The sequence below is a fragment of the Apodemus sylvaticus genome, chromosome 10, assembly GCF_947179515.1.
Source record: "Apodemus sylvaticus chromosome 10, mApoSyl1.1, whole genome shotgun sequence".
Taxonomy (NCBI): Eukaryota; Metazoa; Chordata; class Mammalia; order Rodentia; family Muridae; genus Apodemus; species Apodemus sylvaticus.
The window spans coordinates 92,962,244-92,988,647 of NC_067481.1; the positions used below are offsets into that span (position 1 = coordinate 92,962,244).

The following is a 26,404-nucleotide window of genomic DNA, read 5'->3' on the forward strand; positions in this document are numbered from 1 at the left end:
CCATACTAAACCACAGCAAGAACTAATAGTTAAAAGTAAGCCTCAAGGAAGTGAGAAAATGCATGGAGCTGAATGGGAATGAAAGCACAGTAAGACTCAGCCATGAGGAGCTAAGATGGCTCAGCAGGTGAAGTCACCTGATGCCAAGACTGACAACCTGACTTGGAAGGAGAAAACCAATGCTCTCTTCTGGCCTCCATGGCTTCCTGCACACATGCAGTACATATAAACTCACACAGGCTTACCGTGTGTACACAGATAAATCCTTTCTAAAAAGATGACCTGCGACCTTTCAATAATCTCTTAGCTGCAGAGTGAAATACAGAAGCTTGCCTATAACAACTCATGTCTCATTTACCCTATCTTCCCTGAACTACTACCCTAAGCTCTTCAGGAATAAGCACGACTGTCCCTTCCTTACTGCTCCAGTTGTTACCTTGTGGGTAAGCAAATAGTAACTTGCCACAAATTTTTGGGTTTCTCAGAAAAATATAGCTGAAAGAGAATCCTTACCAAGCAGAATACTATTACCACCCACTAAATCGCATGATAACCTTACTGTAACTTCCGTTTAAAGACAAGTGAACTAGGACTGGCTGCTCTTCCAGAGGTCCTAAGTTCAATTCCCAGCAACCACATGGTGGCTCACAATCATCTGCAATGAGATCCGATGCCCTCTTCTGGTGTGTCTGAGGACAGCGACAGTGTACTCATATATATAAAATAAAATTTTAAATTATTGAGTCATCTGACTGACTTTGGAAACAAATTGAAAGATATAAAGTACTTGGGTAGGGATGGCAAACATGAGAAATAAGATATATCTCACAGGATTGTTACAAGTATTTGTGTTACTTTTCCTTGTGACTGACAAAACTTGTTTTGGTTCAATTTCTGGGTCTATCAGTCCCTTCATGAGAAGGAACACGGGGCTGCTGGGGAGACTGGAGTTTGCAGACAGTGCTAATGCAGAGACCAATCAGGGCCCGGTGCTTCATGCCTGGAATCCAGGCACTTGGAAGGCTGAGGTGGGAGGACTGCCATGAACTAGAGGCTAGTCTGGGGTTCATAGCAAGTTCCACATCAGCTGACAACGGTGTGGAAACCTTGTCTCAGAAAAGAGAAAGAAAGGAGAGGAGAGGGAGCAGCAGACATAGGAAATAGGAGCCAGGCTCTAACACTTAAAGCCCTGTGATCTACCTCTGCAAATCAGACCTCCAAAACAGCACCACCAAGTGGGTAGCAGGTGACATTACAGATCCAATCACAATACTATCTTGGTTGATTTTAAACTGGCCTTGTCTCAGCCTCTTGGAGCACAGCTTCGAGTGAAGTAGTATTTTCAAACTGTTAGAAGAGTGCCCAACAAGTAAAAAACAACACACAAATGTCCATCAAACTTTTTTAGGCTATGTGCACCTCAGTTGTCCTCCTGAGAAACATGTGTATGTTCATCTCCTCTGAGACAATCTCTTGTTCTCAAGCTAATCAGGCTAGACTGGGCAGTCAGTCCATCAGGTCCCAGGGGTCTTCCTATCTCCATTTTTCCAGCTGGGAGTACAAAAAAGCTCCACCATGAACAATGAACAGCACTTTTATATGTTTGGAACTGAAATTAGGTCCTCATGCTTACAACAAAAGCACTTTACTGACTCCATTAAAATCTCAACTACTCCATTAAAATTTAAGAATTAAAAAACAAGCAAACGAACCATAGGGCTAAATGACACTGACTTAATCCAACTGAGCTCCAAAATTAGACTACTACATAGATTATTCTGCCTCATAAGTTAGGGGCACTGAGTGAATAAATATTCCACACAGGTTTGCATGGCTTCCATTCACCCTTTGCAAATAAACCTATATTATCAATTCATCTGCAAGGTCTCAGAGAGTCATCAAGTTTTAAAGGTAGCAGCTGGTGCTCAGAATGGCACAGGAAACTAGCAATGACCTAAAACAAACTGCTGCCAGCAGCTTATCCCAGCTACCACTCAACATATTGGTGAGCTCACCGAAAGAAGAAAATTCCAATCGTTTCTTAAGATAAATTTGCAAGATTCTTGGATCTGAAACTTTTCCTATGTTTAAAGAATTCCAGGATGCACTAGAGTTCTAACAAGAACACAGGTAAAGACACTTCCTCGGTGCTGCACTCACTTGTCAGTCTTTCTAAAATGGGTTTCTAAGTGCAGTGGCACAAAGCTTGCTTAGCAAACAGAAAGCCTGTGTCAGATCTGTAAAATAAGTAACTCCTTAAGATGACAATAAAGCAATAGCCCTAAGCGCTTATATAATGCAGACAAAGAGCTTACAGATAATTTATATATAATGTATAGTATATGCATGATATATAAGACAGTATATTATACCTATATGGAATCAAAGCTTCAATTATTCTCTATCTAAAAGGAAAAGTGATCTGTTCAGTGTGAACATCTTACCAAGTATTGATTAATTTAGCAATGTTACAATAAGCTTTTAGGCTGTATCAAGAGTAAATGCAAAGATATCATGAATCAATATTTTGCTATTAAAAATTTATAGTATTCAGGCTCACAAGATGGTTCAGCTGGTAAAGTGCTTGCCATGCAAGCTTGACAGCCTAAGTTCAATCTCTAAAACCCATATAAAGTTAGAACTGACTCCATAAAGCTGTCCTCTGACCATCAATCACATGAGTGCTGTAGCATATACATGCCCACACAGGAATAAAATAAAACTTAAAAAATTTGTAATATATAACATTGAGATTTCCTACAAAAATAACCTACAAAATTCTTTCTATTTCCTTATTACTAAATCAGGACTCTCTAAAAACTGGATTTTCCTCTTCATCTTAATTTTCTCCCTTAAGTATTTTATCTGAACATTTATCTTCCCTTTCTTGTAGTTTGAATAAGCTTGGCTCACGGGAAATAGCACCATTAGGAGGTGTGGTCTTGTTAGAGAAGTGTGTCACTGTATAGGCAGGCTTGGAGGTCCTAGGCTCAGGCACCACCTTGTACACAAGAGAACCTCCTCCTAGCTGCCAGTGAGATGGTCTTCTCCAGTTTGTCTTCAGAACAAGATGTAAAACTCTGGCTCCTCCAGCACCATGTCTGCCTTGATGCTGCCATGCTTTCTGCCATTATAATACATACTTCTAGTATTTGTCCTTGTCCCAAACTTTAAACCTTCACCACCAAGGTACAAATTATGCCACTATCATTTATTTGTTAAAAGATGAAAGATCATATACTTTAGGAAAAGGGTTTTTCCAGTTATTTATTTGCCTCATTCAAATTACTGCATAACTTTTGCCAGGACCTCTAGTGTTGGTATGTAAAAAGCAAACAGACACAAGATTCCATTTTCTATCCTAACAATAGCTCCAGAATAGAAGTTTAGCTTCACACACCTTTTAAAGACTTACTTGTATTTTATGTACATGAGTATCTTGCCCGAACATGTATATGAGCACCACATGCATTTCTAGTGCTGCAGGAAGCCAGAAGAAGGTACTGGATCCCCTGGAACTGTAATTACTGGTGGCTATGAGCTGCCATGTGGGTGCTGGGAACTGAAGCTAGCTTCCCTGCATGAGCAGCAAGGGCTCTAACTGCTGAGCCATTGGTCCAGCTCCTGGGTTCATTCCAGTAGGAAGAGATGAGCCACACTTCCCACGTGGAGCTCATGTTAGAGCTTACCCCATTACTTGATATTTATTCAGGGACCTGAGCAGCCAGTTTCTCAGGTTACTTTTCACTGTGACATTCTGTTACATGCAATGGCACATACCAACCTCTCATTTTGAAATTAGAAAAATGTAAAGTGTATAAAATCTACTCTGAGTCACTGAGAAAGTCATCTACTTGAGACATGATGCAATCATTACAACAGAAGAGAAAAAAAAAGATTCATAGTACACGGTTTGTCCAACTGGCCTATATATTAATTTCTGGCAGTACAACAATAATAACCACACACTCAGAAGCTTTCTATTGAACATCAAGTGAACATTGTTAAGTTCTAGGGTAACCTGTGATCCATGAGACCCTGTCTCAAAACAAAAACAAAAATAAAATTTCCACAGGCAACTGCTTCAGGCAGAAACTAATTGGTTTATATAACTGCCATATACAGCACAAGTATGACATCACAGGATCACTGCAGACCCCTCTGCCCCTGCTCTCTGTCAGGTGTGAAATCAGAAGGCAGGTCTTAACATCCACATCCGGATATGATGATAGTGCAGAGGCTTCCAGGACATCTCCTTCAATGTCTCCGTTACGACAACCACCACTTCCTAAAATTTCTACTGCTCTATGAGAAAAGACTGACTTAAGTCATTCTTAGACTTCTTCAGATTAAACAAAGCTGTAAGGATCTCAAGTAAACTCATACTGCTAGCAACAGTTCAAGGCAAACTTGAATCAACTGAGTTTTAAGTTGAAGACATTCCATGTGCAATAGAAGGCCAACGTGGTAAGAATAAAGCAGATGAAAAGTAGACCAGGTTTCTATATGATTCAGCAGTTAGGAACTTAAGCTCTCACTTCAAAATTAGTTTTTAAAAAATGGGGTCTCATATAGCCCAGTTATCCTTTAACTATGTAAACAAAGCTGGCCTCAAACTCCTGAATTTTCTGTTCTACCACACTCAAGTACTGTGACCACAGGTACTCACTCGTTTGGTTCAAATTTTACTTTGAAATTGTATTAATTAATGTACTTATATTTTGAAAGAGGGGGGCACACCACAATTTGCATGTGGAAATCGGGGAACAAGTTGAAGGAGTCAATTCTTTCTATCCACCACACAGATCATAAGGCTTGGCAGCAAGTGCCTTTACCTGCTGAGCCATCTCACCAGTGCCAGTGCAAATGTCTAAGATTAAAGACAATTGCCCACTACTGAGTATAAGCACAAGAGTCATTAAAACCTATATCCTATTAATTTCAACTGAATTGTAAACTATGATAAAGGAAAAAGATCATACTTCTGCTGTAAAGAACAAAAAGCCAACTCCAAATCCTCACCATTTGTAGGGACTTAAGACATGAGAAAGCAGAGTTTACGATTGGCCTACGTGGGCTCCAGGGGCTAGATTAAGCAGCTCACAGTACTTTTATATGACAATTTGGGCTTGTCCTGTTATTATTTCTTTTTCAGATCAAAACTTCTCTGTGCTTCAGTCTCCTTCCCTGTAAGATGCCAACAGAATGTCAATCTTTCTTTCTTTTTTTTGAATGATTAGAGTTTATTTAAAAATTTAGGGTTAATTTTTTTTCCTTTTTTTATTTTCTATATTCTTTGTTTACATTCCAAATGATTTCCCCTTTCCCAGTTCCCCCCTCCCCATACGTCACATAAGCCTTCTTCTCTCTACCCATTCTCCAATCACCTCTCTCTTTTTTCTCTGTCCTGGTATTCCCTTACAATGCTAGATCAAGCCTTTCCAGGATCAGAGCCCTCTCCTTACTTCTTCATGGGAGTCATTTGTTATGCTAATTGTGTCTTGGGTATTCAGAGCTTCTGGGCTAATTAATATCCACTTATCAGAGATTGCATTCCATGTGTATTCTTTTGTGATTGGTCAATCTTTCTTAATGTCAAAGGGTCCTTGTTAATACAAAAACAAGAGAATGCATATAAAAAAATCAATTCATACCCCTCACATGGTTAATTAGAAAACACATTAAAAGGCATTATTTTGATGACTTGAGTAAAAGCCACTCATTTAGCATATATCAGGTACCCACTACTTATAAACCATAGTGTGTGTTATGTATGTACGTAATGTGTACCTGCCCTATACATCACAGAAAAGGGAGGAGATTTTAGTAAGTAAAAACAGAATAAAATTATCGAGTCTTACTAAATATCTTATACAGTATGGTATAGCTAGAGTATTAAAGAATCTTAACCTATATTATACGGTTTTATTTGTATATATTTCCCCCTAAAACAATTCTCTAAACATTTACAAGAAAGAAGGTGGCTTAAAATGAAAAGCACTGGCCAGGCCTGGTGTTGCAAACCTGAGATACTTACTGAGGGGTTGGAAGGGTGGACTCACAGAGATCCTGACTTTGAGGCAGTCCTGAATGACAAATGAGATCCTACTTTAAAGAACTAAATGAATAAAAAAATAAGGGAAGGCAGGGGATACAGCTCTCTGTAAAGCATCTGACAAGTATACATGAGGCCATGGTTGGATTCTCATGCTACATTAATAAATTATGCAATAAAAAGGTAAAAGAACAGTTATGTCCCCTAAGTTAAATTACTTTTTATTAAAAAATGCCAAAAGACCAATGCCAACAGATAACTTACCATTCCTGCCCACCTCCAGAATCCACAAAATGTCTATGAATGTAATATATTTAAGAATATATAAAATTTCAGATTTTTTTTTTAAAAGACAGAGTCTTAGGTATCCCAGGCTAACCTCTAACTTCCGGGCTGCCAGTGTAGCTCCTCAGTGCTGAGATTGTGGGTGTGTGCTGCCACACCCGATTTTAGGCAGTGCTCAGGTTCTGAGGCTCCCCTGGCCTGAGAACACTGAACTGTGCTTTCATTACCTTATTTACTCAGCACAGGGTACATATGAAGCCTGAATTTCTACTCCATTTAACATAAGCAGAGTTAGCGGAAAGGCAGCTGACAAGAGTCTACTGTTCCACCCAACTAGGTGAGCTACACACATAAGTAACCTTCTGTTCATAGCTAAAGCAGGTCAAATCATCACTAGGTTCCTACGGATGACAATAATATAAAACAAAACATGAAGTAAGCAGTAAGACCTTAATGAGCAAATTAGATCACCGCTTCCTTAGTCAAATGGGCAAACTTATCCCAGACTTAATTACTGTGAGGAGAGTCTCTAAAAGATAATGGGCTTTTATACAACCAAGGAACCAGTTAAGAAAATATTTCAAAACCCAAATGAAATATAGCCAATTGAAAGCTTTTCATTTTCCAAATAAGTCACAACTGTTTACCTACTACTACATTACCTATATAGTCAGTGCAACTATCTTAGTGCCTACACAAACTTGAGAGAAATGATAAATCGGACAAAATGCTAACCTCATATAACTTCTAAGAGGAAAAAAAAAATTTTTTTTTTTTTTGAGATAAGGTCTCCTGTAGTTCAGGCCACTCAAGTTTAATATCAAGCTTAGGATGGTCCTGAATGTCTGCTTCCTCATCTTTACTCCTGAGTACTCGGATCACAGGCGCATACCACCCAATCTAGTTTTGTGCATTGCTGAGGATCAAACCCAGGGCTCTGTGCATGTTAGGTAAGCACTCTACTAACTAAACTATATCCCTGAACTAAGAACTTTCAAAAACCAATTATACTATATTGTGGGAGGACCGCAAGCTTGCTAAGGAAGTAAAGACATTTGTGGTCAAGCCTGATAACCTAAATTCAATGCCCAGGACTCCCACGGTGGAAGGAGAGGATAGATTCTATCAAGCTGCCCTCTGATCCCCACACAATATACTGTTGCACATGGGTGTGTGCGCGCGCGCGCGCACATGTGCGCACCTCTACACAACTCAAAAAATGTAATTAAAAAAAAAAAAGGCCAGGTGGTGGTGGAGCACACCTGTAATCCCAGCACTCTGGGGGGCAGAGGCAGGCGGATTTCTGAGTTCAAGGCCAGCCTGGTCTACAGAGTGAGTTCCAGAACAGCCAGGGTTATACAGAGAAACCCTGTCTCGAAAAAAAAAAAACCAAATCCAAAAAAAACAAAAAAAAAGTGTGGCATAGTGGTGCATGCCTTTGATCTTAGCACTGGGGAGCAGAGGCAAGAGGATCTCTAGTGTTCAAGGCCAGCCTGGTCTATAGAATGAGTTCCAGAACAGCCAGGAACTCGGTGGAGAGAGAGAGAGAGAGAGAGAGAGAGAGAGAGAGAGAGAGAGAGAGAGAGAGAGAGAGAGAGAGAGAGAAGAAAAGAGAAGAAAGCAAGCAAAGAAGCTAGCTAGCTTGCTTTAAAAAATTAAAAATATATCACAGAGAGATGCTTTTTTTTCGAGGCAGTCTTCCTAGGTAGTCATAATTGAACTAGAAATAACGATATAAAGCCGGTTGGCCTTAAAGTTTTAATCTTTCTGCCTCTGCCTTCTGAATGCTGCCATTATACCTGCCCAGTGTAATAAATGTAACAAGAACAATGTGCTGGCATGGTTAGTGGCACAGGCAGGCGGACTGCTCTAAGTTCCAGGCCAGCCAAGTGAGACCCTGTTTCAAAAACCAAAATAAAAAACTAAAAAAAAAAAGGAGCAGCCCCAAACTGGGCATGGTGATATGCAAACCGTCAATCCCAGCATTCTTGATGCAGAGGCAGGTTCATATGAGTTTAAGGCTAGCCTGATTTACATTTACAGTGAGTTCCAGGACAGCAAAGACTACATAGTAAGACCCTGCCTCCAAAAAAACCTAAAAAACAAAAAACCAAACAAACAAAAAAAAACCAACCCCAAAACAAAACAAAACAAAAGTTTTGAGAAAGAAAAAAGACCATTACCTACTTACCTGGAAGGTGAAGATCTCAGGACACACCTCTGATATCCCTTCATTTCATCCAACTTATCCACTTTTTTGGAACCCATGGCTGGGTTTTAACAAACATAGCAGATAAAACACCTCTAGATTCTCATCTGATCCTGGTTCCTACTCCCCATCCTCTCTGTCCTCAGTGCTGGGAATTGGAGCCAGAGTTTAGAGCATGCTAGGTAAGCACTTTACCACTGAGCTACATTTTTTGGTTTTGGTTCCTCCTTTCGATGCCCTAGACATCTATCATAGATCTCTAATCTATCAGGGACTTTCCGTGAACTTTCTGAGGTTAAGCATAACACAAACTTTCCTCAATTACAGGCAAAGCACTAGCATAGTTTACATTTGTTTTGTTGCTGTGCAGAACACCATGACCAAGACAACTCTTATACAGGAAAATATTTCATTGGGGCTGGCTTACAGTTTTGGAGACTTAGCTCATTATCATCACAAGAGAAGGTGGGAAGCATGGCAGCATCCGGCAGACATGGCCCTGGAGAAGGAGCTGAGAGTTCTACATCTTTATCTGGAGACAGTAGAGGAGACTGTCACACTGGACAGATGTGAAAGCCCACTGCCCCCACACTTCCTCCACATCTCCTGATAGTGCCATTCCCTATGGCCAAGCATTCAGACTCATGAGTGTGTGTGTGTGTGGGGGGGTGCAAACTCATTCAAACCACACAAAGTCTGAGAGGAGAAAAGTGAGGCCAGGGAAGAGGTGGAGGGTGAGCCTCACAGCACCAAGCTGCACTCCAATTAGTATCATCAATAATGAAGCAACTGCACTCTATGAAATACATTACAAAGCCAAAGCTGCTCTGGAAGAGAGACTGTCTGAAGCCTTGTTCTTTGTCTGTTAAAAGTCCTGGGGAAATGAACTGAGGGCAGGAAAGGAGTAAAGAAGCTTCCAGAATCTCTAAGATGACTGTTAAATACTACAGCCACTCACGGCTAATTTTAATCTTTCCTTTGTTCAACACTGGTCTTTTTAGAGTTTAAATAAATCTGATATCATGTTTCTCTAAACTGAGTAAACCTCTTAACTGACCCACTACTTTTCAGTAACTCTAAGACACTCTGAATGTATAATAAAACACCTAGCAAACTAACTTCAGAGTAAAGAAAAACTGAAATTATGTCAAGACTTTTTTCCTAAGATCTTATCACAGAATTTTTAAAACTGGCTTCAAAGAACTCAAGGGAACAAAACAGCTTCTTCAGCATGGCCTGGAAGACTTTCTATTTCAGTTTTTTTTTTTTTTTTTTTTTTTTTTTAAAGACATCCTTTTATGTAGACCTGGCTGTCCTGAAACTCAAGAGCTCTGCCTGCCCGGCTCTTCAGTGCTGGAACAGAACTGCAATACAAAGCTCCACAAGTCAAATTTCAGACACAAAGGCCATCATGAAGTGAGATGGCTTCTGCTAAAGACAGTGAGGCTTCTCGTGCATCTGTGCATGTGAAATGTGCAGGGAACCCTGCAAATATGTTGCTGATTGTGGTGCCTTTTGATAACATGGTGCATATTTACCAACACGTGTAAAGCAGGCTGTGCAAGTGAGCACACTGACACAATACTGAAGTATCTAGGTTCCATCAAAGGCCACCACAAACTCAGATGCATCTGTACAGTCTGTGTAACACAGCCAACACTGCAAGGAAACAAACAGTGCTCAGGAAAACACGATGCTACTGGATGGCCTGTCTGTCACATGCACCCTAACTGCTGAGTACCTCTCAGTGAGGGTGACTTAAACTTCATGAGACTAAGTCATTTCTTTTTACCTTCTTGTGAATAAAGAATTTACTAACTATAAAACTAGAATAAAAGAACATTAAATGCTGAGCCAGGGATGTTCAACTAATATAGGTTGTATAAGTTGTATAAGTTCCAACTAATAGGTTAAATGGGACAAAAGTCTAAAATGAAAGCTCCATTGCCAAAGAAATTGTTTTAATCTACTGATATTATCCAACATGTTAAAAACTAACTGGAGCTGGGAAGTCAAGCAATTCACCTAAAGTCATAGTGAGAGGAAGGGGTAAGTGGACTCACTCTCAAGGGTCTTCTTTACACTACATGGTTTAAACAAAACCGTTGCAGAATCAAGTAAGGTCTTCGATAAAGGAACTAGTTACTTTCTAATGGCATTATACGAAATGTGCCACACAATGTACTGGAGCCTCAGGTACAGAGAACTAAACTCTCTATCAAGAGCAGCTTAAATTCTAAGCGAAATAATATTCAAAAATAATCACAACAGATTATTTTTTAAATTGGTGTAGGAGTAAGGACAGTCCTGTAAGTAATGAATGAAGTTGTGAGTATGACAGGATAAAGGCTTAGACTTGGTCGATAATGCAAGTTATACTAATGTTGAAGACAACAGAGAAAATGGTAAGAGTATGAAGCCACTGTAGCCTGGGTACATTATAATTATCTTGTTAAAATTAGATCTACCTAATTTCCAGTTTTTATTAATCATTAATAAGATTAATGATTAATAATCCTCTATCAAAATCAGACTTACCTAATTTCTAGATTAAGGAAAACTACAGAGGCTACAGCACAGGAAAATGAAAACCCAGGGTCACAGATAATCCTAGACTATAGTCCATCTGTAAAACTTTTTTTAAAAAGTCGGTGCCAAAGAAGGAAAGGGGGTACTTCTAGATTTAAAAAGACTGAAGAGAAATCATATGCAATGTCTAAATACCAACAGAATCTCAATTTTGAGGAAAAAAAAAAAAAAAGAGCCAGGCGGTGGTGGCGCACGCCTTTAATCTCAGCACTTGGGAGGCAGAGGCAGGCAGATTTCTGAGTTCAAGGCCAGCCTGGTCTACAGAGTGAGTTCCAGGACAGCCAGGACTACACAGAGAAACCCTGTCTCGGAAAAAAAAAAGTTATATAAAGGTATTTGGAAAGAAATTGGAGAGTCTAACTATGGACTAGATCTTGGAAAACATGAAGGATAATAGCTCCAAGGTTAGGTGTGATCATAATATCATGATGGAAATTTTATTTTTTAGAGGTGCATGCTGGGAATGTATAATGCCTTGCTTAATTTCAAACAGTTAAGCCAAAGAAAGGAAGATATATCATGTAAAGGAGACTGTAGTTAATAAGAACTACTAGCTACACACAAAGAGCAGAGTGTGTACCTGTTAGTAGACTACTGGCCTGGCATACTCACAGCCCTGGATTTGATCCCCAGTACTGTTTGAAACTGAATGTGGTGCTCAACCAACAACAGTCAGGAGATAGAGACTGAAGATCAGAAGTTCAAGGTTATCTTTAACAACACAGCAAGTCATAACAAGGCTGGGTATGGGCAACAAGACTCCTATATCCCCAAAAGGGAAATACAATTCATAATGTGTCTAATATAAGTTGCAGGCAGCAAGCAAAAATTTGACTAGAGATATGACTTAGTAACACACATAATGTTCAAGCATGAGGACCTGACTTAGAACCCTAAAGCAATGTAAGAAAATACACGGGAACAGCACATGTCTATAAGCCCAGCTCTGGGCAGGTGGGGACAAGAGGATCCCTAGGGTATGCTGGCCAGCCAGTCTAGCCAAATCAGCTAGCTCCAAGTTCAACAGCAGTTGTTTCAAAAAACAACTTTGTATTTGGGCTAGAGAGATGACTCAGCAGTTAAGAGCACTGACTGCTCTTCCAAAGGTCGTGAGTTCAACTCCCAGCAACCACATTGTGGCTCACAACCATCCATAATGAGATATGATGTCCTCTTCTGGAGTCTCTGAAGACAGCTACAGTGTACTTACATATAATAAATAAATAAATCTTTAAAAAAATACAAAAAACTTTGAATTTTATCTCTCCCCTCACAAGCTCCCTTCCTCCCTGAACTCTCCTAAAAAGTCTTCTTTCCCTAGATCAGTATCCTCTCCACAGAGAACACTACTCTGCCATTTATGGATACCCTCCCTCCTTAAAACAAACAACAACAACAACAACAATAAAAACCCTCCTTTCTTTGGAGACAGGGTCTCACTATGTAGCCCTGGTTGGCCTCAAATTCTTGCGGTCCACCAGCCTCAGCCTCTTGAATGCCAGGATCAATGGTATGTGCCATCACACCTTACCTTATAAACAATCTCTTTTAAAAATTGGGTATTTTTTTAAACTCTATTAATTCTGTGAGTTTCACATCATGCACTCCAGTCTGATCATCTTCCCATCACCTCATAGCTGCCCTTCACCCTTACAACTTCCCTCTAAAACAAAACATACACACAGAACAAGAAAGCTTAGAAAACACCTCCTCACGGAAGCTCTAGTATGTCACTGTGTGTCCCACAGTATGTCCCTGGCCACACATCTTTTCTTGCCAGCTCCACTGTGTTGTCCAGAAGTGCAGGGCCTGAGTGGTAGAGGCAGTGAGGGGCAGGGCCTGAGTGGTAGAGGCAGTGAGGGGCAGGCCTGGCTCTCCTGACCACTGCAGGTGGGAGGCCGTCATCTCCACACCCAAGCCACCTCATTGCCAGGCAAGTGGCTGGGCTAGCTCTCCTAGGTTCTTACCCTTGAAGCCAGCTCACCTATGTCCCCTCCACAGCTCTCTTGTGCTGAAGTGAGGGACAGGGGTGGCTCACACTCTCATGGCCCCAGGGCTATCCTACCAAAGGAGGTGAGGGGCAACAAAGGGGAGAGGAGGGGAATAAGCCAACTTTTTATACCACCTGTTTTGAAGCATTCTGACCCTGTTCCTTGTTATTCTTTGAATTTTCCTAACATTCTCATTGCTGTGGAGATTTTTAAAACCTTAATTATTTAAACGTATGCCTCCTCTAGTAACCATAAGCTATTTGATTATCTCAGAGTTGGCCTTGTAGCTCTGGTTACACAGATAGCTTCAAGTACACAGAGTCAGAATAATGGAGGCCTGCTATTTTATTTAAAAGTTTCAGGAAAATCCATGAATAGGGGCATATGCCTGTAGAGTTAGATACTAGCCTAGGCAGTGTACAATGAACCTGTCTGAAAGAAGATTTTGAAAAAAGCATTTTAACTCCCCTAGAAAATAAAATATCTACCCTAAGTGACAGGTATAGTCGTGACTAAGTAAACTATGTAGCCCAAAAGCATGGATGCTGTATGAGCCAATCAAAGCTGTATGTCCGGGTAGATCTTAAGTCCAGTCTACAATAAATGCATAATCATCTAACCGTTTTCCTGGGACAGTAAACAATCAATTAGAAAAGCCCCCAAACAGTCCATCATTCAGTCACAGGCTAGGGCTGTACTTCAGCTGGAAAATGCTTACCTCATATGCAGAAGGTCCTGGCTTAAATCTCCAGCACTACAGAACAAAAATAGACCTCAGCCAAGTCTTGAGGAAGTATTTATCAGTAATATTCCACATTAGCCAAATTCATGTAGTTAAATACTTCAGTTTCCTTAGATGTTTAGCTTAACAGAAATCCCATTTCTGAAAGCAACTGCTATGGTTTGAATATGAAATGTCCCCTATAGGCTTCTGTAAAGGCTTGCTTCCAGCTGGTTGGGCTGTTTGGGAGGGGATGGAAACTTCAGGAGATGGGGCCAAGGGGGAAAAAAAAAAAAGGCAGGCCATCTCCCCCTTTCCCCTCCCCTCTCTGCTTCCAATCTGTCAGGAGGTAAACACCTTCCTTTACAGCATCTCATTAGTGAAGATGTTCCCTCTCACTCCAAGTCCAAAGTAATGGAGCAGCCATGAATTCTTTCTCCCTGAAGTTAGGACACACCAATGCAAAAGTAATTGATATTGGTGCTATGGTGGAACTTTAAAAAATATTACTGTACATATGCAAAAATATGGTATTTTATATTACAACACTCAACCTAATACCTAGCAATAGTTAACCTCCTCTGCTCAATGTCAATATATTTTAAAAAACAAAACAAAACAAAAATCTTGGACTAGCAAGATTAGCTTAGTGGGAAAGGCACATTACCATCTGACAATACAAGCCTAATGACCAAGAGTTCATTTCACAGAACCCACATGGAGATAGGAGAGACCTGACTCTACAAAGTTGTCCTCTGACCCCCACACACATCACTCACCCACACAATAATAAATAAATAACACGAGTCTTGCCAACTGCAAGTCAAGTAACTAATGCAAGAAAACACATGCTGACTGTTCCTGGCCAACACAGATGCACCTTTAAGTACAAATGCATTAGAAAGTCTCAATCTACTGTTTCTGAACTATCAGTCAATCTTGAGGACTTGGTGGTAGCCTAATACTGTCCAATAGGCAGAAATATGGCAAGGATAGTGAGGGGACAGGAAGATCAGATGTGGCACTGATCAAATGAAGATAAACCACACAGATAGTCTGTGGTAAGAAAAATGAATCACTAAACTTATCATGTCTAACTAATTTGACTGTATTCCTTAACCTGGATCAACCCAACCTTTTCTTCAGCAAGATTTCACATTGCCAGGCTGGAGGGAAGGCTCAGTGGTTAAGAGCACTGACTGCTTTTTCAGGAGGTCCTGAGTTCAATTCCCAGCAATCACATGGAGGCTCACAACCATCTGTAATGAGATGCCCTGTTCTGAATACAGCTACAGTGAACTCACATACATAAGATAAATGAATCAGCCGGGCGGTGGTGGCGCACGCCTGTAATCCCAGCACTCTGGGAGGCAGAGGCAGGCGGATTTCTGAGTTCGAGGCCAGCCTGGTCTACAGAGTGAGTTCCAGGACAGCCAGGGCTACACAGAGAAACCCTGTCTCGAAAAAACAAATCCAACCCCCCCCCCCAAAAAAAGATAAATGAATCTTTAAAAAAAATTTCACTTTTCCTAAAGCCAAGAGAAATAGCCAATTTATTTATGTAAAAGTTTATTGCCAGTGATTAGCACTCAATAATCATTCCCATTAAATACTGCTGTGGAGTAAACTGCTATCAGAACTAGCTAACTGTGGAAGCTTTTTTATTGCAGCAGGAAAACTAAGATTCAACTAAAAGTACCCCCATACGGAAGGGATCTGTCCAAAAGAAAAAAGGCAATCAAAGTGGGGAATACACACCTACAACTCCCAGTACTTTAAGAGTTTCTGTTAAATTCTTAAACCCACCAGTAGTGGCTCACACCTTTAATCCCAGCACTTGGGAGGCAGAGTAGGTGGATCTCTGAATTTGAGGCCAGCTTCATCCAGAGTACATTTCAGGGCAACCAGCACTATTCAGAGAAAACTTGTATCAAAAAAACTAACTAAATAATAAAATCCCTTTCAGCCTTGGCTTCCAACTATTCCTCCATTTGGGATGTTCTCTCTTCCAGCATATGAACATGTCCTTTCTTTTGTTTCATTTTTCTAAATATATAATTTATTTTTATGTTCATTGGTGTTCTACTTGCATATTTGTGTGAGGGTGTCAGAAGCTCTGGAGTTGGAGGTATAGACAGGTGTGAGCTGCCACATAGGTGCTGGGAATTGAAACGAGGTCTTCTGGAAGAGGTGCCAGGGCAGTGCTCTTAACTATTGAGCCATTTCTCTAGGCCCCCAATCCCTCTTTTTAGGTAAACTCTCACTGAAACACAAGCTGGTCTTGGATTTACTATATAGTTGAAAATGACTTTGAATTTTTGATCCTCCTGCCCCTACCTCCCAAGTACCAGAACAGCATGTGTGGTCATCACACCTGGGTTTTAAATTTAGAAGTAAAATATAAGGTCCTAGAGAGATAGTTTAGTAGTTAGGAGCACATACTGCTCTTCCAGAGGACCCAAGTCAGAGTCCTAACTCCCATATCAGGTGACTCACAAACATCCGTAGTTCTGACTCCCAAGGGATCCAACACCTTTGGCCTCTACAGGCACCTTCACAGGTGCACAAATGCATGAACAAACAAGCATAAGTGCACACAGGCACATTCGCACACTTAAAATTATACATACATACATACATACATACATACATACATTGAGACAGGGTCTCACTATGTAGCTCTGGCTGTCCTCAAAATCAGGTCTGCCTGCCCCTGCCTCCCAAGTACTGGGATTAAAGGTATACACACCACACCCAAACTAAAACATTTTTTGAAAACTAGTTTTTTTTTTTGTTTGTTTTATTTTGGTTTGGTTTGGTTTTTCAAGACAGGGTTTCTCTGTGTAGCCCTGGGTGTCCTGGAACTCAGAAATCCACCTGCCTCTGCTTCCCAAGTGCTGGGATTAAAGGCGGGTGCCACCACTGCCTGGCTACTAATTTGTTTCTTATTCTGAGTATTTTATTGTTTTTTGAGAAAGGGTCTCATGCAGTCTACGATGGACTTAAACTGGCTATACAGATGAGGATAAACCTGAACTCCTGACTCTCCTGCCTCGATTCCCTCAATTGCAGGGATTATAGGCATGTGCTACCACACCCAGCTTCTGGCCACTTCCACAGCTTGTCTCCCCAGCCCCATACTGCTAAGATTACTATTTCCTTGTTATTCCCAAAGCATGTGTGGTTGCAGGACATTACATATCTGTCTATACTGTACTGCAATTGTTTCATGTGTGCATATTATACTTTCCTAAAGAGGGCTTTTGAAAGTCAATAAAAGGATCAAGATCCTCTTTTGGGACCAATGCTTTTGTTGACCCCAGAAAACACAACCATCATCTCTTGTTCAAGAAACTTAAGTGGAGCTGGAGAGATGACTTAATAGTCAAGCTACATGGTAGTTTACATTGCCTGTTAACTCCAATTCCAAGGATTTAGCCTTTTTGTAGCCTTTGCCAGAACCAGGCACACTCACAATGTGTGTGTGTGTGTGTGTGTGTGTGTGTGTATACTCTCATCTCAACATTCAGGCTAAGGCAGGGGGATGGTCCCTTCAAGGCAAGCCTGGGCTATAAAAATGAGATCCTGTCTCAAAAGAGCAAGTGCTCAAGGAGCTGTAACTCAGTGATAGAGCCAAGCATGTGCAAGGCCCGGGTACGCACTGAGGAAAGAAAAGCTTAAGTGAGTTTATAGAAAAGGCCACATTGCTAATAATCTTCCCCAGATTAAAGGAAGTATGCCTGAGAGTATTCTTTCTTTCTTTCTTTCTTTCTTTCTTTTTTTTTGGATTTGGTTTTTCAAGACAGGGTTTCTCTGTATAGCCCTGTCTGTCCTGGAACTCACTCTGTAGACCAGGCTGGCCTCAAACTTAGAAATCTGCCTGCCTCTGCCTCCCAAGTGCTGGGATCAAAGGCGTGCGCCACCACTGCCCGGCGAGTATTCTATTTCTAACTGAGAAGAGAAAGTGTGCCTTGATGGAATAATGAACTTGAACTACTGCTTACAGATTCATTCGGGGATAGATACGTAAGTAGATTTAAAACTCAAAGTAGAAGCATTAGCCATGAAAGAAAATAAATTGCACTTTATTAAAATTACAGACAGTTGTACCAAAAAACAAAACAAAACACCCCCCCCCAAAAAAAACCAAAAAACCAACAAACAAAAAACCGGAAAAACTATCCAGAAAATAAAAAGATCATCCACAGAATGGGAAAAACATTTGCACAGATGTATTTGACATAAAGATCCCTGCATCACAGAACCAGGACTTGGGTAGACATTCTCCCCAAAAGTATATGCATGGCCATCAAGTACATAAGAAGATACTAAATAACAGAACTGGTCAGGGAATTCAAACCAAACCTGAAGGACATAGCATTTCACAACCTCTAGAGTTGTGATGTTCTGAAAAATGGAAAATAACAAGTGCTGGTGAGGAGAGAGAGATTTCAGGTAGGAATGTAAGACAGTATGGGCTCTATAAAAAAGTCTGGCTGGGCGGTGGTGGCACACACCTGTAATCCCAGCACTCTGCAAGGCAGAGGCAGGCGGATTTCTGAGTTTGAGGCCAGCCTGGTCTACAGAGCGAGTTCCAGGACTGCCAGGGCTACACAGAGAAACCCTGTCTCGAAAAAAACCAAACTCAAAAAACCAAAAAAGAAAAAGCCTGGCAGTTCCTCAAAAAGATAACTAGAATTGTCATAATTCCCCAACAGTTCTACTTCTAGGATCTTAAAAAAAGAAATGAAAATGTCTATGCAAGTTAAGTTCACAAATGCATTATTTGCACCAAAATGTAGAAACAACTCAAATACAAAGCAACAGACAGCTAGGTAAGAGAAACGTGTACACACTTATAATAGGATATTATTCAATCATAAAAAGATTATTTACTAACACCTGTTATAAGATGAGCTCAGAAAAGATTATGTTAAGTGAAATAAGTCACAAAGGAAAAACTACTATGAGATTCCATTTATATGAAACATCCTGAACAAGTAAACTCATCATTTAAAAAAAGGCACATTAATGGTTATCAGAGGCTGAGGAGAGAGAGAGAGACATATCATCTGAAGAAAAGAAACATGGATATGCATGGTGATGACAGTTATATAACCCTGAGCTGCACTCAAAGCAGACATCCATGTGCTGTGGCGCACTGCCTCTAGCCCCAGGAGGCAGAGGCAGGCAGATCACTGAGTTTGGGGCCAGCCTGGACTACAGAGTCAGAACAGCCAGGGTTACACAGAAAGATCTATCTTGAAAAACAGTAACAAAAACAAACAACAACAAAAAAGGTCAATACTACATTTTATGGTAGTTTCTTAAATAAAAGAAGGAAAGCTCTTTAATTTCAGCCCTGAATAAAAAACTATCACTGCCCTTCTCAGCATTCTATAAGATGTAGAGGATATTAGTTTCTCCAGATTTCAATCTTCACTTACAATATATGGTTGACTGATATTCACCTTGAAGAATTGTAGACTCAATTCATCTATTAATCCCTTAGCACAAGACTTGTTACATAATAAATACCAGATAAATACAGTAGATTTTATAATTTCAAAGACACTGTTACTCACTGAGTAGGTGTCTGTAAGGCTGCTATAAATGGGTATCTGGGAGAATTCCATAATAATGCAAAGACATTCTGAAGTAATGATTAAGCACATGTCCAGCATTTGACTAGCTTCCTGAGAACCTAGGCACCTGCAGATACCAGAACCAGTTCTCTTGGGTGTCACTGAAGAGCTCACTAAAGAGAAGAACTAAGAAAATAAGCACACTGGCTTGTCTTCAATTAACTGTATTGATGCTCTCTATAAATATTTATTTTAAAAAAAATCATAAAGGGACCAGAGTAAAGGCTCCAGAGTTCAAACCCTGGGACCAACATGGTAGAAGAAGAGAACCAAAAATTGTCTTTACATCCACCATGTATGCAATACACACACACACACACACACACACACACTCCCTTGTCTACAGGTCCTAAGTACCAAGTCCAGATTCACAATGTAATCATTAAAAAGAGAACCATAGAGAATACACTATTTTAAAAAAATGCCCCAACTGCCTTAGTCAGGTTTCTATTCCTGAACAATCATCATGACCAAGAAGCAAGTTGTAGAGGAAAGGGTTTATTCATCTTACATTTCCACATTGCTGTTCATCATCAAAGGAAGACAGGACTGGAACTCAAGCAGGTCAGGAAACAGGAGCTGATGCAGAGGCCTTGCTTCTCCTACCTTGCTCAGCCTGCTCTCTTATAGAACCCAAGACTACCAGCCCAGAGATGGTACTACCCACAAGGGGCCCTCCCCACCCTTGACCACTAATTGAGAAAATGCCCCACAGCTGGATCTTATGGAGGCATTTTCTCGCCTGAAGCTCCTTTCCCTGTGATAACTTGTATCAAGTTGACACACAAAACCAGCCAGTACACTAACCATGAAAGACTCAAGGAAATGAAAGTTTGGAGAATACATTAGCTAATCTTGAATCTATAATAGACCTGTCTTGTTTAAAATTAGGCATTAAAAATAAAACCTAAGTACCTTAAAACCCAAACCTGAATTCTAGATTAGGTAGACCAGAAGAACTATTGACAGCATCAATGACTTAAACAGGAGTAGCCATCTCCATAGTGTTATAATGTTTTGTAAAAATTCTCCAAATTCCTTCACAGAAGTAATCTACCTAAAAAGGCTTTTTGGGGTTATTTTTATACTCACATTAAAAATACTTGAATCCAGAAGGAAAAGGGAAAATACAATATCCAAATATTTTAGATCATATCATATTTTAGCTGACTTGGAAAGGCTAGGGTCATTCTAAAATGGTGGTGCTCACTATAAATGAAACACACCTGAAGGCTGCATTATATACTCCATGTTGATAAAAATCAATATAACCAGATTAAAACTGCTGATGTTTGAAAAGCTAAGATCTTTGCCAACACCCTTAGGAAAAAAGTCATTCCCTTTCAAGCAACAAAAAAAGAACTGTTAACATGTTAAACTGAAACACATAGCACAGTAACTTTTTGTTGGTTTTGGTAACACAGTTTTGCTATGCAGCCAGGACTGGCCTGGAACTTAAGATCATCTAGCTCCAGCCTCCCGAGTTGCTGGCTCCAGTTAGCTCTTACCTCTCATGACAGTAATGGAGAACAAAGGCTTCCAAAATTAAATTCCAGAAAGAATTCTTTTATCCCCTACAGACCCGTCTTCTGCCAGCTACATCAGGGCTATCCCGTGTCCTTTCCCCAGAAGAAAAAAAAAAAAAAGAGGTACTCTCTCTTTTTAAACTTCTCTTTAGAAAAACGGCAGATTATTGTCCAGAAAACTTAAATGCTGAGAAACTGATACTAGAGCTATCTAACTGCAGGCCACTGGTAGTAATTATCTAAAGCTAGGATTTCATACTTCTAAAAAGCTCAAGCTAATATTGTGATTGGATCCTAAGTAGCACTGCCAAAAGGGTTAAACTGGCTCAATCTTAAAGGGATATTATAATTTTAACATATGTGACAGTTAAATTGAATGCTAATAAGTACTAGCATGCCTAACTGGTACCATCTCATCACTGATCTGCCCTTAGCCCAGTGTTATCACTTGGGCTTTATTGTCAAAAGAGGATCTCACCAAGTAAACAGGCTATGATATGAAATGCACTACAAAGGAGCATTTCCATGGACTACTTTTTCAAGACAATTTTCACTGAGTTCTCAAATAACTTGTCCAACATTTAGTGACAAGAGATTTTAGTGAAGTGGCATGGCTAAACCATCACATAAAACGGGAAATGTGCAAAAGCTGGGTGCCCAGGATTCAAGGTCTCAAGGTGTGAAAAGATGTGGCCCTGTCTATTTCCAAGCAACTAAAGAACTTAAAAATATGCACCCGATTTGAAGGCACCCAATGCAAGGTTCGAACCAAATCAAGTTATCTTTGCCATTCCCTAGTGGCTCTTCTCTACAATGTTCGAACTTCTCCAACACATTATATATAATGAATGGGTTCGGCACTTTTAAGGGCAATAAAAGTAGAGTCAGCCTTACCCTCCTATCCCTCTACAACTACTAAGAATGGAATTAAGAGACCTCTCATCACGGTTACGATAACCGAGAAGTGCGAGTCGCGTTGGAAAACTTTTACTCAAAGCACTAATCTTATACTGGGGTACTTTTTATCCTGCACGTTTTCCTTTTACGTAAGACACATCGGAATTTGACGAGTGCGCCCCGACGGCACATTGGGCTAACGCCCCTGGCAGCAGCAGAGAGCCACGTTTTCCTCGGGCCGATCATCTCCACCCCCTCCACCATAAAACGCTGCCCAGGGCCACTTAGAGACTTCCCCAGCCCAGCTCCAGAAACTGGAACCAACCGGGGCAGCTGTCATCTGAAACTCAGGAAAGCTGAGCCCGGCCAACTCTGCCGACGCGGGAAGGGCTGAGGGTGCGGCGGGCCCCGTCGGGGACACTCCGGGCTGTCCCCCTCCCCGGCCCCACGAGCCGCCATCCGGCCGCCGAGTTGTCCTCCCGGATAGAGTCCCCCCCAAGAAGCCAGGCCTAGGCCCGCGGTCCCGCGTGGGGCCCGAAGCGCGTGGCGGGGCCGACGCAGAGCAGAAACGACAAAGGGGCGCGGGGTCGGGACAGGTGGCCGCCGCCGCGAACAATGGGGGGCCGCGGCTGCCCCCTGGCGCCACCTACCTCCCGTGCCGTCTGAGTTCTCGTTGAGGCTGCCCGAGGAGTCGTGCTGGGCGCCCACGCACCCGCCCATGGGGCCGCGGCCGCCACCTCAGGGCGCTCGTCCCGGCCGCCGCCTCAGCCTGCTCCCGCGTCGCCGCCTCGGGCCAGGCGCCGCTCTCTCGCCGCTCAGCCTCCGCCCCCTCGCCGCTCCTCCCACCGCCTCGCCCAGCCCCTTCCTCCGCGCCCACTTCTACCTCAGCCCCCCGGCCGCCTGGCCCGCAGGCCCGGCCCGCGTGCCTTCCTCGGCTCCCGCTCGGCCCCGCCAGGCCGGGCTTGGCCCATCCCGGGCGGGCCGCAGCGCCCGCTCGCTCCTCGCCTCCCCGCGCCCCCGCGTCTAGGCAAGCCCTACCACCGCCGCCGCCGCTGCCGCCCGGCAGCCAGGCCCCATCGCCCCCGCCCGCGGCGCCGCCCTCAGCCCGGCTCGGCTTGCGCTCGGCCAGCCCGCTGGAACGGCCTCGAGGGGCGGGGCTGTGCTCTGATTGGCTGTATGCACCGAGGGGGCGGGGAATACCGAGCAGAACCGAGTGGAGCCGAGCTCCCGAGGTCGGGAGAGTAGGGGGCCAGCGGAGGTGGGCCGGAAAGAAGGGGAGGACTCAAGTAAGGACGAAGTGGCCAGCTCGTGGCCAGCTCGTCCTTACTTGAGGACAAGGTGGGGCTCCTTCTGGTGTGGCCGTTGGGAGAGGGTACCGAGGAGTCGTAGGAGACTCGGGGTCGTGGACGGGATGGGCGTGCTTAGAGGGGATGGCCTGACCTGCACCCTTGAATTTGTGGAGGCGGTGGGCTGGCCACGGAGCCTGGGTTTCCCTTGCACCCCCGGTCCGCAGCTCCTGCCATCACTGTGCCCGCTTGGTAGAGGTGTTCTCTGATTGTGCAGGCCTACTGTCCCGTGCGGGGAGCAAAGGGACACGGGGGTGTGTGTGTCCTTCCCACAGGCTTCGTTTTACAGACAATACTACTACTATAGATTCTGACGTTAAACATCTTAAGCTGTCTTTAGAACAAAGTGATGTATTCATATTCTGCATTTTATAAACTAGAATTTGGTACATTAACCACACCCAACATTCTTGGCGGTTACCATCCCAACCTAAGCCAAACTGTTAATGGCCCCTTTGGAGTTGTGCTTCTTGCTACAGCGCCTTAACATTTTTTTGGCCTGCTTGGGTCTTTGAAAGCCTTTTTTCCCCCTTTCTTTCTTTTTTTTTTTTTTTTGTTTTGCCTAAGCTGTTATAACTATGTTCCACTTTTATGCCAGACTTTCCTTTTATAAAACCCTGGGTCAGCTTTTGCTTGGCATTAAAAAAATTTTTTATAAGTGAAATACCTAAGAAAGAGACACTCTGCTACTTAGGATTTGCATTTAAATGTATTCTTGTGCACTGCTGGTGGGAGTGTAAATTGGTTCAATCTTTTTGCAAAGGTTTGGCAGTGCCAATCAACAGCTTTAAAAAAAATGTTCATACCATTTGAGCGGGGGTTATTTCACATCTGGGAATCTAGCTCTCAGAAACAGTCCAAATTAAAATTTGAGGCCTGGTATTCATTTGATAGGCAGGCAAAAACGAGGGTTTAAACAAACAAAGCTCTGAATTTATATGAAAACACAGAAATGTCTCAGAAATAGAAGTCCACTATTTTGGACTTAATACTGAAGGATTAGCTTTAGCCTCACTGTAGTCCTGAGCACTTAAAAAAAAAAAGCAATATACAGAAGTTGTTATGGATTTTCAAAGATTGCTTTTTCCGTAAGGGCGTTGTAAGGGCCACGTCACAGAGCTGTCTGTCTGACCCTTCCCAGCCGAATGCTCGCGTTGTCAGATCCTAGTCACTTTATCTCTTCCCTAAAGGAGAGAGGCTGCCTGAGTATTTGCAAAGAGATTGCTTTGTCCTGAATTTCACTCCAGAAACTGCAGCAACCGAGACTTCCACAATGTCTATTAAACAGATGGTAGGCACCCAAATGCTACGGGCTTTCTGCTGAGCAGTACACTGGCGCCAGCAAGAGAGAGCAATCTAGTGGAAAGATTCTTAGCAGTGCTTGCTCGCCATCCTGCCTGCGTCTTAGAACAGACACATGTTCCCAGGAGCAGAGTCATGTAGCCATAGCTGGGCCCAGCGCCGCTGTTAACTTCCTAGGTTGGAATCTGGCTTCCATCTCGTGCTCCCTGTATGACTTTAACTCTCTCTAGAGCCCCGATTTCTTCTTGCCTGTAAAACAGGGTCAACGGTAATGTTCCACGCTCTGAAGGGGCGCTGTATTAACTCCTGTTTACTCCATATCTAGCCTCACCTAACTAAATTCATTGCCTGGCCCAATCTAACACCTAAGAAACATGTTCACACATTTATGTCTCTATGATTATATATATATATATATATAATATATGATTATTGTACTGGCTGGTTTTGTGTCAACTTGACACAGGCTGGAGTGATCACAGAGAAAGGAGCTTCAGTTGGGGAGGTGCCTTCATGAGATCCAGTTGTGGGGCATTTTCTCAATTAGTGATCAAGGGGGGAGGGCCCCTTGTGGGTGGTACCATCTCTGGGCTGGTAGTCTTGGATTCTGTAAGAAAGCAGGCTGAGCAAGCCAGGGGAAGCAAGCCAGTAAGAAATATCTCTCCATGGCCTCTGCATCAGCTCCTGCTTCCTGACCTGCTTGAGTTCCAGTCCTGACTTCCTTTTGTGATGAACAGCAGTGCAGAAGTGTAAGCTGAATAAACCCTTTCCTCCCCAACTTGCTTCTTGGTCATGATGTTTGTGCAGGAATAGAAACCCTGACTAAGACAATTATGCACACACACACACACACACACACACACACACATATATATATATATACACATTTATATCTATATGATTCTCTGTAGATAAATGATTGCTATATACACTCTCCCTTTTCCTTTTCTTTGAGATGTCTCCCTGTGTAGCTTTGGCTAGCCTCACACACACAGAGATCTGCCTTCCTCTTGTCTGCTGAGTGCTAGGATTAATGGCATGAACCATTATGCTCAACTGTGTGTGTGTGTGTGTGTGTGTGTGTGTGTGTATGTGTGTGTTTATTTGTGTATATGTACATGTCTATGGAGGCTAGAAAACAACTTTGGGTGTCATTCCTTAAGGGCTGTCGACTGAGTTTTGTGTGTTTGGATACATTTGAGTGACTATAGGGGCCAATCTCTCTCCACCTTGATGCCCAGTCCAAAAAAAAAGGTGATTAACAATGGAGGCAGGACAATCTCAACCTCTGTCCTTGATGTGCACACAGAAGCAGTGCACACAGCATACACCCACTTATTAACTTTCTGTAATAACTTTCAGAAACAATACACAATATGCACTTCCCTCCAAAATTTTAAAAGTAATAAAAAATTTAAAAATTAAATCCATGGCCATATGTCTTAAAAGTGTTTTTTTTGTTTTTGTTTTTGTTTTTTTTTTCTGGCCTCTCAATTGTTGCTGTTTTGGACACCATCTACCCTTGTAGCTGGCAACCAGCCCTGAGCTCTCCATTTTGAGTCATTGATCTTTATGCCATGATTATTAAAGTTCAGCGGACTTGGATACTGTAGCTCTACAGTAAGTTTTAAATTTGTTCCTTTTTTTTCTTTTTGAGATGTCGGTCTTTCAGTCTCATTTTTCTCAGGTTAACCTCAGATTCCCAAGCTCAAATCATCATAGCCCCCCACCCCACCCCACCCCCGTCCCCCTGCCCCCACCCCTTACCCCTCCCTCCAGAGGAACTGGAACTACTTACTTAGATTTGCTATTGCACATGGCTTATTCTTTCCCAAGCT

General features: G+C 42.1%; 1 protein-coding gene across 1 annotated transcript in view; it reads right to left on the reverse strand.

Moving 5' to 3' along the window:
* Ubtd2 (ubiquitin domain containing 2) overlaps positions 1-23,014 on the reverse strand; it is a 65,839-nt gene extending 42,825 nt beyond the window's left edge. The window contains exon 1 of the mRNA XM_052196690.1: positions 22,569-23,014. Within this exon, the coding sequence (XP_052052650.1) occupies positions 22,569-22,638 (70 nt within the window). The 5' untranslated portion in view covers positions 22,639-23,014. The remainder of the gene's footprint in view (positions 1-22,568) is intronic.
* Between the last annotated feature and the right edge of the window lie 3,390 nt (positions 23,015-26,404).